At 39.7% G+C, this 15,294-nt stretch overlaps 1 protein-coding gene across 4 annotated transcripts in view; it reads right to left on the bottom strand.

Moving 5' to 3' along the window:
- Positions 1–15,294, bottom strand: part of RBMS1 (RNA binding motif single stranded interacting protein 1) — a 163,184-nt gene that overhangs the window by 35,098 nt on the left and 112,792 nt on the right. For all 4 annotated transcript variants that reach the window (XM_063116481.1, XM_063116482.1, XM_063116479.1 and 1 more), the window contains exons 3-4: positions 12,177–12,235; positions 7,237–7,328 (exon numbers count right to left, since the gene is read on the bottom strand). In XM_063116481.1, coding sequence (XP_062972551.1) covers positions 7,237–7,328; positions 12,177–12,235 — 151 coding nt within the window. The remainder of the gene's footprint in view (positions 1–7,236; positions 7,329–12,176; positions 12,236–15,294) is intronic.

Raw genomic sequence — 15,294 nt, 5'->3', positions numbered from 1 at the left:
GGTATGTTTCCTTAATCCCAATTCTGACCCCCATTTTTAGAACTCAGTTTACAGAGAAGCAAGACTCAGTTCATTTATTTTCCATTCAGTCCCTCCAACTTTCAGCTGAGGTAGCCAATATAAAAAAACTTCAGTCTTCAGGGGGGAGGGGCATTATAATCCACCAAAGTTTTTCTGTAATGGTAGGAGGCAGACTGACCTTTTCCAGTTTAGATTTGAACATTAGTAATTTGTATAGAAGACACTCCAGCATGCCTTTATAGGGCCTGATTGTTACAATCTCATAAGTTATTACAAGATAGCAATTTTCTACAGGTAATATTTTATTGCTTTAATTTTTATTTTAAAATTGCATTTAGATTTCACTTTTACAGTGCAATCCACATGACTACTCAGGCGCAAGTCCTACAGAGTTCAATGGGGCTTATCCCCAGGTATGAGGGTATAGGATTGTAACCTTAGTGTGAACCACATTTCAACTAATCAGCAAAAGCAGAATAAATTAAACAAGAAAATTGTTACCAATGATGTCAAAAACGCTCAATCCCCAGCAATACAGTAGTGACTCCTATAGAGCGTTTTATTGCAGCGTTTAAACAGATTTGGCTCAAAACACAAATCTTACGTCATGTTTATAAAGAAACACGGAAATATTATTACTCAGAGTAGAACCATGGAAATGCATTGGAAATTAGGCCATGAGAAAGCGTTTCAATGTAAATCAGTATATTGGCCTGTTTTGATGGGGATGAACAGATATTGTGTTTCTCTTAAAAAGGACTTTTTGTGATTTGTACCAATGACGTCAAAAATGCTCAATCTTCTGCAATATAGTAGAGCATTTTATTGCAGAGTTTAAATAGAAATTGCAAAAAAACACAAATCTTACGTCAGGTTTATAAACAAACACGGAAATAGTCCTACTCAGAGTAAACCCATAGACATGTATTGGAAATCAGGCCGTGAGAACGCATTTAAATGTAAATCAGTATATTGGCCTGTTTTGATGGGGATGAACAGATATTGCATTTCTCTTAAAAAGCACTTTTTTGAGTTGTTACCAATGATGTCAAAAATGCTCTAAAGATGGTTTTAAATAAAATGGGATTCAGAAATAAATTTAAAGCTATAATAGAACAGTTGTACTCTCAAAATACAGCCGTAGTGGTAGTGAATGATGGTGTGACGGATAAGATACGACTAGCAAGAGGGACAAGGCAAGGATGTCCACTCTCCTATTTGTAATGGTAATGGAATTATTGGTGAATGCAATACGAGAAGATGAGGAGATTGAAGGAATAGGTAGTATGAAAAAAATTAAACTGAATATGTTTGCAGATGACACGTTGCTGACTATTAAAAATCCAATAGAAAAGATGGGGAGAATTAAACAGCAACTGAGAGAATTTGAGGATGTTACTGGGTTAAGAATAAATTGGTCCAAATCAGAAATGATGTTGTTTAACTATACTAAAAAGGAAGAGAAGGATTGGGAAGGAAAGGGAAGAGAAATGAGAGTTAAGAATCAGATTAGACATTTGGGAATAAAAATTACGCAGAAGTTAGAGAGTTTAGAGAAAGAGAATTTAAATGTGTTAAAAAAGAGATTTTAGCAAAATTGGAAAAATATAAAAGATTAAACTTATCCTGGTTTGGAAGAATAGCATTAATAAAAATGAAGATTTTAGCAAAGATTAATTTTGTGTTTAGGATGCTACCAATAAAAATTTCAGAATTAGAGATAAAAAGTTGGCAAAGTATTATAAATAATTATTGTAATGGTGATAAGAAAGCGAGGGTAAATAAAAGTAAATGGTATTTAAGTCAAAAAAAGGGAGGATTGGGTCTCCCAAATATTAAACTATATTATGTAGCTAACAGATTAAGACATATTGTGGAGGCAATTACAGGAATAGGAGAATTAGATTGGATGGAGGATAAAACTACAAGTAATATAGAGATTAATCTGGAGAATGTATTTTTTAGGGAAGGGAAAAAAATGGGTAGAAAGTATAGATAACCCGCTTTTGAGGTCTCACTGGGAAATTTGGAGTAAATATAAAGGGGAGCTGCTTCCGAGCAGCTCCCCTTTGTCACCGGTAATAATGTTAAAGAATTTCCCGGAGAAATTAAAGAGTAGATTAAGTAAAGATTTAATAGAAAAAAATAAAATGAAATTAAGGGAATGGTTAAGAGGAATGAATACAAGAGAGGATATGGAAGAGGTCCTTAAAGATAAAAAATTAACTTGGTTAAATTATTGGCAATTAGAACAGTGGACTAAAAAGTGGGTAAGAGATAACGGAGATTGTAGAGAATTGACGAAGTTTGAGGAATTAATAGTTAAGAAAGAAAATGATAGGGAGAAAAGAACAGTGTTAAAAGGGTTGATGAGTGAAATATATAGAATACTGGTGGAGAAAGGGTTGATGGATAATTCAGGCAAAATGGTTTGGGAGACAGATTTGAATGTACAAATAGGACAACAGGGCTGGGAGGGACTATGGAAACAAAGAGCGTTGAGAAATATGTCAGTAAGAATAAAAGAGAATTATTTTAAAATTATATGGAGGTGGTACCTAACTCCGGTTAGATTGAATAAGATAAATAATCAGCAGTCAGCAAACTGTTGGAGAGGATGTGGGGGTAAAGGAACGTATTTACATATGTGGTGAGAATGCAACTATGTTCAAAAATTTTGGAAGATGGTGTTTTTGGAGATTGAAGAAATTGTGGAAATGAAGATAGAACAAACACCAAAAGTTGCATTATTATCACTATTTGAAGATTTTAAATGTAAAAAGGAAATTAAGGAACTGATAACGAATTTGTTGACTGCAGCAAGATTGATTGTAGCTAGGAACTGGAAGATTCAAGGGGAATATTCTATTGAAGAATGGTATAAAGAAGTATGGGATATAGCTATTAATGATAAATTGACAAGTAATATTAAATGGAGAAGAGGTATAGCTAAATCAAATGATTTTGAAGGAATTTGGAAACAGTTCCTAATATTTGTGTTTTCTAAAGGAAGTGGGAAACCACCAGCAGAAGAAAGTATGAGATTCTGGAATCAGGAATGAGATCCCGAGGTGGGGGGTGCACTTCTATGTTAATTTTGTTTATGTATTTAGATAAGATATTATGTATTCAACTTTTCAATATTATGTAGTATGTTGTTGTTTTTTCTTTATGAGAGGATGTAATGTGTATGTTTAAGTACTGTAGAAAAATAAAATTATTAAAAAAAAAATATTATGTGTCAGCATCCTTTCAAGATTTTTGAAACAGCTAACCTAAAAGCGAACCAGTGTGAAAATAATATGAAATTCAAATCTTACACATCGGAGGGAAGTCTTAGGTGATCAAAATAAAAATGACCAAAAAAAAAAAAAAAAGGAAAAAGTTAATATTGTATTGAAACATTTTCAGTAGGGATGTGCTCCGCTTCTAATCGGACCGGCGAATTAGAAGCGGAGCGGGGGGCTTTGCCTGCCCTTAAGGCGGAGGCGAAGAGGATTGGGGGGCCGGCGGAGCGTGGCGAAGAGGATCGAGGTGAAGGCGGATCCTTCGCCTCGATCCGGAGCTCCACCAGAAAGGTAAGTGGGGTTTACCGGGCCCTACCACTGTCGCCCATGCGGCGACAGCGGCAGGGCCCGGTAACCCCCCTCCCTTACCTGTGTCCATCCGCAATCCGTTGGCTTCTTCAATTGAGCCCGCGGTTCAACCAGGAAGTCTAGGCCGCACTTGAGGCCCAGACTTCCTGGTTGAACCGCGGGCTCAATTGAAGAAGCCGACGGACCGCGGACGGAGGCAGGTAAGGCCCCCCTCCCCCTTGGTCCCTTACCGGGCTCTGCCGCCCCCGCCCTCCTCTCCCGGCCTTACCTGGCGCCACTCCCCTCCACTGCGGAGCTCCAATTCTGAGCCGGAGCTCTGCGGCGAAGAGGAGCGGAGTATGGGCGGAGCGGGCCGATCTGAAATTTTCGGATCGGCCCGCGGGGCGGAGCAGGGGGTCCGTGCACACCCCTAATTTTCAGTAGGCCTGGCAGGCACCACTATCAGCAAACAGTTACAAAATTGCAGAAAGAAGTGTCAAGTATATCCCTATTTGCCTGTCTGGCAAAGCAACTGGGTTCAGTACGTTATTTCTTTCCTCAATGTGGGGATAGAAGAAAAGGTGCTCATGCAAGTCTTTCAATGCTTGCTAATTGAGGTTAACATTTCATGCATTTGATAAAAGTGGCTTACAGTCCACAAAAGCCCATGCCTCAATAAGTGTGCCAGCCTTTAAGGTGCCACAAGACTTTTCGTTTGTTGCAACAACAACAAACACAAAATTTCCCCTCTCGAAATCATTTCAATATTCTTGATTTGAGAGCATACATTCTCCCCACTCTTGGATCTGAACACTTAAATATTCATGAAGCAAATTTTCACTAATACTGGGGTTTTGGAGCATTGACGCAATTATGATCAAACTGTTCCTGAGCTTTCGAGTCAGCACTGACCATTGTAACGCTGCAGACAACATCATGGTATTTAGCACAAGATCCCTCAAATCAATTCCATTACGGAAATTTCAAACTGCTGCTGAAAAGCTTCATTTAAAAACAAAAAGGGAAGGGTGCACCATTCATATTATTCTTAGATCTATGTATGTACACAAAATACAGTATTTGCTTCCTGATTATAGTGACATTCAAACAAGACAAGAAAGCATGACTGAAAGCTGCCTTTATTTCTTGCCAAACCATGGTACAAGAACATACTTGAGCAAATCTGAAACAGAGTTCCTTTCAATTCATGAGAATGGAGACATTCCTAAGTGCCATTTGGACAAGAGCACAATTCTTTGTATGCAGATGTTGTTCAGAACTTTAAGAAAACAAATGAGAAACACCAGATTCTATTCCATTAATATTATTGGAGGGGGCTACAACAGATGGGAAGAGCTAAGAATTAAAAATTGAACCACATATATTTGTAAAAGTAGTTTTAATGTAATTTAGTAAAGATGCAATCCTATGCATGTTTTGACAGAAAACAACTCCCAGCATTCCCCAACTCTTTTAGGGTTTTTAGAAGATTTAATGCTTCCTAATACCAAAAACAAAGTCCTTCAATATTCTAACTTTCAATTTAATTTCAAACAAAAAAATCTTGTGAGCTTCCATCTACACTTTGAAGGGGTACAGATTAAACACAGGTTTATCACTTCAGTAAAACCTAGGCCTAAGGCACTATACTAATTAGAAATGTCCCTGCATGCCAGAACCAAGATGATAAGTCTAGTCAGTGAACTCTCTTCACATGCAAAGTACGTACATTTTCGGTTCTTTCACCCTGGAATCAGACATCTTACACTTATAACTATTGCTATATGTTTAAAAGCATTCTTCATTACCTTTCTTGTATCACACATGCCACATGAACACCATATTTTAATTAAACACAAACACACCTAATTACTGCCTTATACTTAAGACACTATAAAAGTATGGTGCATACAATCTTCTAGACAAACTAGGAAGCATGCACATGTATCCTGATATGGTGACCATAAAAATCCACCACATAATTATTTAGTTTTATGGGAAGGCAAATAGATCCCAGCCCGATAACTCACATGCTCACTTCAAAGCATTGTTGTCTTTCAGATTTACACCATCATATTTTCAAACTTCATTCTGGGAGACTTAACCCCCATTCTCGGAGAGCATAACTACAATATTTAGAAAGTATAGAGTTGCTTTTAAATGAATTTGCTCCAAAATTCACAAGACGGAGGGGCTCATTATACCAATGTCAAATGAGAAATATTTCTAATTCTTGCTCTTTGTCACATGCATAGATATTAAATATTATAACATTATCATTTACAGAAAGACCTAAATAACACCCACAATCCAGGAAAGACTCATCTTATTTGACTTCAGTAAGAACAAGTGTGCATACATGTGATAAAATATGCATTAAGTAATAAGCATATGGTTTTCATTTTGTTTTCCTGGAATGTATCCAAGGACATTGCAGGTTATTAGCTCCACTGTTCCTTAGTGGAGAAACTGGGGGGAAAAGCATAGCTTTGGCTGAAAAGGCCAACCTGTCTTACATGATACTTAAGAACATACACGGCTGATAATAAAGGAGGGCGAAGTTTGTTTCACGTTTACTTACGCTAAAAAGCTCACATGTTAAATCACTCGAATATTTTCAGTAGCACTAAGCTTTCACACTTGGAAGGATGAATTTTTAAGAACAGCAGCAGAGTATATGTACAAGATATATCCATCTTGTCAACAGGGGGTCAAGATAAAATGACTTCAACGAAGCAGTAAGGTTCAAGTAATGTGTTATTGAAGGCTTCTGAAAGTTCCCCTTTCCCCACATGTTTTTTTCTTTTATACCATTCACTGAGCAGATGAGACAAAAGTAAAGGACCTTAGCCAGTTGCTTGAATAGGACTGTTCTTAGGTTCAAACACAACATTGCCTTTAATATATAGCATGTGGGTATGCTAGTGCTTTTTTAAAAAACTAAAAAGTATCACAGGGCCCCTGGCAAGTAGGGGGATTTAACCTAGCGCCCTCCTCTATGATAGTCCATTTCATTCCCCCTCCTATCCTGTTTTCCACCCTAACCCCCACCCCAAAGTACTCATTCTGTGCCCATTGAGCATGAGCCATCCTCACTGAGCTATTTTCAGGGTTCCCAATTAAGACATTTTTTCTAAAGAGATTTCGTACTTCTGAAAATCTCAGGGTTTCCCAGGTCTACTGATACCTTCCCTCTTGTATGTGGGTGATGCCATTTTGGCTACATAAGTAACAGCACTCTCACTTGAACACTAATAGAGGGAATGATTCCAGGCATGCTTTAGAAGTCTGCCAAAAGCAGCGAATACTTCCTGAAGCAGTGATTATCTTTTAACTTAAGAAGTTTGCTGTCACAATGTCTACTGGTTTAGATGGCTTAAGATGGGGAGAGACAAATTCATAGAGGATGGATCGAATAAAGGTAATTACCTATGGCAGCTAAACAGAACCTCTACACATTCAGATGTAACATACCACTGAATAGCGGTTACTACAAAATAAACAAGGACGGGCTGTTTCCTGCAAGGTTTCATGGAAACGGGATTTTGGAATAGATGGGTGCTCAGTTATCTTCTCCATAGTAAATGCTCAGATTCTACCTGCAGTTACTCTTTCAGTGGTCAAAATACATTTATCTTACCTTTGCCATCTGTGCTTGGACTCCAGTGGCCTTCAGAGCAGATACTGCCTTCTGAGCTGCTGCTGGACTGTCAAAGTCTACAAAACCATAACCTGAAATTTAAAACATGACTTATTTGTTAAGTAATAAAAGTCAAAACATTAGCTTTCCCATCCATGAATGCTCATGCTTCATTTTATCCTCACTATTCAGCTCAGTTCACAGATGAGTGGGGCTGCCTGTCCCATGTCCTAGCCTACTACTACCACTTTTTTAAAGTAATGTTATTGTACTTGTCTAAAAAAATCTCTTTTACAGATTTAAATGATGCCTCCATAAATAATTATATATGTCTTAAACTTATTCCACCTTCACATCCATTTGTATGGATTATAGAGGTAAGGACAGATGAATGGGATGCACCAGCTCCCTTTTAGTGCAAATGAGTGTTGGGCATATTCACACCCACCTTGCCTTTGCTCCTCCCCACATGCACTGACTTTGGTTCATCAATTCTGGTTTCTTTCTTTTTTAAAAAAACTTTTGTTTTATTCAATTTTTGTGCATAGTACAACGAACTTATGGTCAACAAATACAACAGTTTCCTGTTGCATCCAAGTAGTCAATAATGGTTTAACATCTGTTTAATAACCAGAATCTGAACCCAAGTTTTCAGATCCTGGTTAGAAAAACACCATCACACCGCAGTTCCCTGTTTTGGATGTAACGGGGAATTGTGATTTCAAGATACAGGATTGAACCTCCAAAGCTACGACATGAAGGAGAGAGGTATGAAAAGTGTGTGTGGGCCTGATGTTTGCGTCTAGCTTATTAAACCATTATGTCTAAACTAACCCTCAAAGAGGAATATATGTCCTCATGCTGTTGGCTTATTCAGGTGTGCCAGAACTTCTGTATTAACCACAAGATTATAGTGAAGTCCCCAATCTTATACTACGTTGTAGACCACATTTGCTTTAGTTTGTGGGTAGGCATTCAGAAGAGTCCATAAAAAACACCTTGCATATTCTTCCTCTGTTTCCAGAAAGCATTATTCTTTAATGGGATCCACTTTACTTACCCATCAGGAAACAAATGTCTTAGTTTGAAAATAGTTGCTAAGTATCGTATTGCTAAAAAAACAAGGACATCTGAAATGCCTATTTGGATTTAAAGGTAGATTGCAGCATGCTGCATTTACTAAAGAACAGCTCAATCACTGCTATGCATAAAGCTACCAATTGTAGACTTCATTTTTATTTGTATATACTCTTTATTTGTACATCCACTGAATATACAATGGACATTCAACCATGAATGGCAATATCTCATCACAAGAGGAATACCCCAAAGTTATTTATTTTATGTTACTTGATATTCTGGTATTCACTGCAATGTTTTGTGTTATATATTCGGTTTTGTGTTATATATTTTGTGTTATATATTTTACGAAGGGCCTTTTTCATGCCTTTGACTCTTCAGGCACTTGAACAGGACAACAGAATGGCTGCTGTCTACTTGTGCCCATCATCACAGCCAAAGTAAATGGGGGCTTGGAAATCTTGATTAACTATACCAATGATGAGATGGCATCTGTGAACACCATCTACTAATTTAAATAAGGGAGCAATCCTATGCAGGTTTAGACAGAAGACAGTCCTACAATTCCCCACATGCCCCATCCATCCATTACTTTGCAACCTTTTCTATGTCCTGTATTGGTAGCATGGAGGATTTAGTGCTTTGCATATTCTCTCTGATCATATTCTGGGAAAATGTCCACAGAATTCAATAGGAAGCATGCAGTAATAATCAATATTGCTGGTGATATAAGCTTTCCAGAAAAAATTGAATCAATCCCACCCACCCCCACCCCCCGAAAAAAAAGCCTTGACGATCCCTAAATCAATTGGGAGCTCATGTGGCATTTTTAACTGAATTATGTTTAACAAAAAGGTACACCATAATGATTTCACATGCTCTATAAATATCTCAAAAATGTCTCAAGAGTCAGAAGTATTTGAACTGAAATATTTGAAGGGGGCAGGTAGAATCAGTAAAGCACAATTTGATATACATTAAATGTGAAGTTCAAACAAATTCAAAGCTTTTCTTTGACGTTCTTTTTATTACAATACTTGTATACATTTTAGATTACATTTAAATATATTGATTAATATTATTTTCTTAAGAAAAATGAAGGCCCTTAAAGTTGTCAAGATCCTGATTTTAGTACACCCAAAAAGCTGTGCACAGTTTTTATCTACACTTCCTTTCTAAGGGAAGTCACCTGGTATTGTATGCAATGATGATGGGTTGGATTCAGATCTACATACAACAGACCTGGGTAATCCCATGGGTGGAAGGGGGTGGAGGGAAGAGGTGATTTTTACCAATTCACCCTCACCATTGCAGCTTCTTTCCCCCTAAAAATCTCCTCTGGAGCGTGGGTGGGGGTGTCCCTGTGTGTCAGGAGGCTACTGGGAGAATACAGGCTCATTCATTTCACAGAGTTCTACTGGATCCTGATTCCTTCTTCCCACAAAAAGAGACCTTCCATTTTTGTGGAGGGTCAATGCTGGATACAATCCTATGTTTCTAATTAATTTTATGAAACAATGTAGTTATATAGAGAGAAAAATTTCCATGGAAATATATAGCAGTGGATTTTTTTTTCTGCCATGCATTACTGCCACTCACATATGGTTACTCTAGTCTAGAACATAGCATGCTTCACATTTCATTTTTAAGTACAATCTGCATAACGTGATGGCCAAGTATAACACAAAGTTTTCAAATTAATTTATGGAATTTAAGAATTTTTCACTTTTTAAAAGTAGCATTTAACCCTTAGGTTGCTTAAACATATGAAGAAAAGGATGGAATATGCCACAGGCTGAGATATTGCAATGTAAGAAGCAACCCAATTATATGTTTCAAAATGCTCCTGATAAAATGCAGATTACGTTATGTAATAGATGACAAATTGTATAGGGCTCTGATTTGCAGTATTTCCAGTCTGAATCTCAGTGCAAAACAAATGGCACGCAGTACCACAAATAATGAATTTCCTCTATATGGGAAGTAGCATTTGACAAATGCCTTTTCCTATTTCTTCCAAAGATATTCCTATACTATTTTAATGAAAAAAATATTTCAATCTTGCAAGGCATTCATACAAAAAGATGCCAAATTTGCTCTCTGAAAAACTGAGCCATACACAAAACCTACAAGAGAGGAATAGTTAGTGAGGTCAAAATTAGGGGGAAGCCGTCTAAATATATATGCCACCCTAACAGTGCAATCCTTGCTTACTGAGAATTAAGTCCCATTGGTTAATTACCTGGTTAATTCCAAGTAAGTGGGTATAGGATTGCAGCCTATTTTATTTGAAGCAATCAATCATATATTATTACAGTCAATGACCAGCATGATAATTTAGTTAAAGTACCTTTTTTCTATTTTCACACATCCCTATCCTTCCATCCTTCAGTGGACATTAGTGTTGTGCCAAAAAAATTGATTATTCTATTTTTGGCATTTCGTGGGGGATAAAGGAAAAAAAAAGTAAAACACTTGCTAAAGAGGCTGGGAGGGGTGAAAATTTTGGAGAATCTTTTCCTTGGGGAGGGGGACAGGATTTATTTTTAAGTGTAGGACATTTTGAGCGGTCTTCTTTCTATTTTTCTTTTTTAAAAAAACACACACAACACCCCTGGCACTTCAGGAGAAAGTCCAGGAATTCCTTCTGAATGCCTATTGGAGAGGGCGGGGTCACCTGGTCACCAATAGGCATTCATGAAGAACTGCCGGGATCCTCCAAGTGCTGGGGTAGTTTAAAAACAACAACAACAACAGAAAGAAGACCTCTAAACAACTGGCTACACTTTTAAAAGGTATGTGGAAATGCTGTCCCCTCCCCAAGGAGAAAATTCTCCCCCTCCCTGCGAAAGAGGCAGAAAAAACAATGCCTCTTTCACAGGGAGAGAAAAAGTTCCCAAAAATAGGGGGCAGGACTCGGCACAGCACTAGTGGATATGTTTAAGTGTAAGGTATAGCTTTAGCATAAATGTAATGTGAACAAATGCAAGTTTTATGTTACTAGTATCTCTTCTTTGAAACTGCAATTTTTATATGCCCTGGAAAAACAGATCCTTACCATCAGCCTCTGAATAAAATGCTTGGATTCAATAAAAGAGGAGTTTAAACTTTCTTTGTTCTTGCTTGTCAACATTGTCCCTGTTCATGGAGGGAGTCGATGTTAACACTGCTAAGTTGGCGGGTGTTTCTTCTTAGCTTGGAAGGCATCCTCCTCATTTGGGGGGAAAAAAGGCTGAAACCTGATATGTCAGTGTTTGCCATTACGTTCTACCCACTACTCATTTTGTTAGGAAATGATCTAATCATAATTACACTGAATGCTGAAGGTCACCAAACTAAATTAATGCATCCAGTGTCTCAGAAACAAGTTTATTATTTTTTCTAGCTATAATTATGTCAGTGAAAATGAAACCCTTTCCCTTTCTTTCCACTATATTCAAAAAGGAACAGAACACAAACACAATTAGGGGACTGGAACATGCAATTAAGAACTGCTTAACACTAGTCCACTCTAATTAATTAAGCTGATTTACACAATATGTAATCTTTTCAGATACTTCGTGCAGTCAAATGGTCTTTTGTAAAGAGCTCTCATCGCGGCAGGCAAGGAAATACCATTTTCAAACTCCCTTTTCTTCTTTAAAGCAGAGGCTAAATGCCAAACAGTGCCATGCATGTTAAATTTGACTGGAGTCATCAGAAGTTTTGGCACTTCGTTTAGCCCTGGGTACATTCCAAGTCTATCGGGGGACAAATGCTCCAATGTAATGCAGGATCATGGAACTTTTATTTTCTTTTAAAAGGCAATTAAAAGTTATTTCAAAAACCAAAATTGAAAAAGGAATGAACAGTGAACATACCTTTGCATTTGTTTGTTGTTTTATCCAAAATAGCTTTCGTAGATACAATTTTCCCATATCTAAAATGTTTTTTAAAGAAAGGAAGAAATCAGAAGTTGTGCTTACGAAATTCCAGTACCAAGAATGAAAATGCAATACTACTATGTAAACTTGCACTCGTGAAAATGCACGAACTCAACCTTTTACCTCCTCACCCACCTCCACCACACACAAAAAAAGGGGGGGCAGTGATAGCTTGAACAGCAGCCCAATCCTACCACAGGCTCCAGCAATGGAAGTACAAAATAGAGCTTTGCACAAACACAGCTATAGTGGTGTCCTATATGAGATCAATGGAATGAAACTGGTGAGCCTGAGATGCTTTCTATTAAACAGGACCCCCTTGTTAGAACCCCTTGGATTAAATAATACTGCCCCACTGCTAACTACTCAAGCAGGAACACCATCTCATATCCACTCCTCCCCTCTCTAAAATAGATTTTATTACTGCTGGTCATACCAAAACAGCAGTAATAAAAAGCCCCCCAGGACCAGAGCAAGGACAGAATTAGTTCTGAACACTGAGCAAAGGTTCCTACAGCTGCAACCTCTAAATGGATCAGGCTTTGGGAACTGATAAGCAGAACATAAAAATGGGTCTTGTACTTAAACTGATTTTGTCTTTAAATTTTAGCTGTGGAACACTAACCATTTCATAGGTTGGACATGCTTTGTTTTCATCATTGCCCAGACTTAGGGCATGTCTACACTACGAGAGGGAGCGGGGAGGATCTCGGGAGATCCTCCCCCTCAGTCCACATGGGACGCGCGATGTCCTGGGCATTGCACCTGTCGTGGCAGCCCTTTTTTTTTTTAAGAGAGAAGAGCTGGAGCACACTTGTGCTCCAGCAAAAATTAAGGTTAAAAAAAAAGAAAAGAAAAAGCTCAGACCCCGCTCCCCACCACACCCGATGGCCCTGGACTCTTCCCATCCCGGCTCCTTCCCTCTGATGACCCCTGCTACTCGCGGGGAAGAAGCCGAGATGAGTGCCCCCCCCCCAGGGGCCTTGGGATCGTCCCGGGACTGCAGGAAAGGCCAGGAAAAAAGGGCTTGCCAATATCCTGGGGAAATGGAGGGATCATCCCTCCCTATTCCCAGGATCCCCTGTACATCATGTGGATGCACTTGGATGATCCCGAGACGATCCCTGGGATATCGACTGGTGTAGACATGCCCATAGACAGAGAGTGGGTTTTTTGGGGGGGGCTGTGGTTTACATTATTCTTTGAGAACTAAGGGGAGTTTACAAGGGTTTGCCAGGCAGGCATCTCCAGGTAGGGATGGGAAAGACCCCTGACTGAAACCAAGAAGAGCAGCTGTCAGACAGTGTAGGCAATACCAATCTGAATCGATCAATATTCTGACTTGATATACGGCAGCTTCCAAAGTTCCAGGCAGGCATCAATCAAACTGAGATTTGCCTAGCTGAAACCAGGGCATGAATGACTGTAAGCAAGTTTCACTGTCTTCAGCTTCCATAGATCAACCCAACTGCAGGAGTGCCCCGAAGATACGTGCTTGGTCTTTCAGGAGAGTGCAACACTATCAAACACCACTCCAGATCAGCAGGCTTCCCCACTTACACTATGGCCTTTGCTAGACCTACCTTAAAATATGGTGGTGAGGAGGGGCCAGCTAGAAGTAGTGCGGGCTGTCGCTCCTTTCCACATGTCAGACATGACGGGGTAAAGGAAAGCCCCATCGATTCCGCCATTTTGTTTAAGTCTTAAAGGGGCTGGGTGCGCAGGAGCACACCAGCGACTAAGGTAGGCTTTTTTTTAAAAAAAGGGTTCCCCGCTCCCCCTGCCCCTGATTCCCCCCCCGGCCGCGATTCCCCCCCCGTGATCTCCGATTCCCTCCCCCGCGATCTCCGATTACCCCCCAACCGCAATCTCCATTTTCCCCATCCCCCCTGGCTCCGTTTCCCCCCCATCCCCCCCATCTCCGATTCCTCCCCATTTCCCCACGGCTCCGATTCCCCCCATCTCCCCACCCTGCCCTGATGGCCACAGCGCTCCTGCAGAGCGCTGCACGCCATCCACCACTTTTCCTGGCTACCCACGAGTAAATGCAGTAGCTGGGAAAAGCGGACCGGTCTACACACCCACGGTCTCAGCCTCAGCCCGAGATTGCAGGAAATACCGGGCCACAAGTGGTGCCGGTTACCCCGGGGCCAGGGAGGTTTGACCCCTGCCTGAGCCCGGGATCCCCTGTGCGTCATCTGGATGCACAGGGACGATCCCGGGCCTCGCACCGGGCTAACCCCTCATCTAGCAAAGGCCTATCTTTCATCTTAAGTGGATTAAGCTTCAACTTGTTTGTCTTCATCCATCTCAAAACACCTGTTCTAGGTTTCAACAGTTTCCCTGTGACTAGTTGGAGGAAGAGAGAGGTGGAGTCAGATGTCATCTACATATAGAAGTAACAGGGTTGAACTCTCTTGATCCATTCCTCTTCATAAGTCATCTACTAGGGCAACCAAGGCCATTTTTGTCCCAAAACCAGAACAGAAACCAGGCTGGAAGAAATACAAATCATTAATATTATCCGGCGCCACCTAGAGTTGAAAAGCCATCACCTTTTCTAGCATCTTACTCAAGAACAATACATTAGATATTGGGTGGTAATGCTCTGGAATCAAAGAGTCCAAATTTGGCTTATTTGACAAGAGATTAATCACAGCGTCCTTAAATAGGACATATGCCCTCCCCCTCACGGAGTCATTAATCACCTCTGAAGTCCAGAACATACACCCAGTCCTGGTGGATTTTAATATCCAAGAAGGGCATGGATCTAAAGACCAGGTGGTGGGTCTCAAACTTTCAAATAACTTGTCCATAGATTTGTGTTCTCAAGACAACGTGTGCTAGGGAGTATCCCCATTCCATAGCACATGTGTTGATATACTAGATCCAACAGACCTACATAGAAAAAATCGAGAAAGACAGAGATTGGAGAAATCAGCATTTGGCTGACAAGGAAAGTAAGAGGCTACCACGGAAGTGGAAGAGCACAAGATTGGAGGGCTATATGACCAAGGAAGCTTGAGTACTGGTGGCAATGGTACACCCTTCGTGG

The sequence above is a fragment of the Elgaria multicarinata genome, chromosome 2, assembly GCF_023053635.1.
Source record: "Elgaria multicarinata webbii isolate HBS135686 ecotype San Diego chromosome 2, rElgMul1.1.pri, whole genome shotgun sequence".
Taxonomy (NCBI): domain Eukaryota; kingdom Metazoa; phylum Chordata; class Lepidosauria; order Squamata; family Anguidae; genus Elgaria; species Elgaria multicarinata.
Note: the sequence above shows the minus strand (reverse complement) of the source record. Positions and strands in the feature narration are given on the sequence as shown.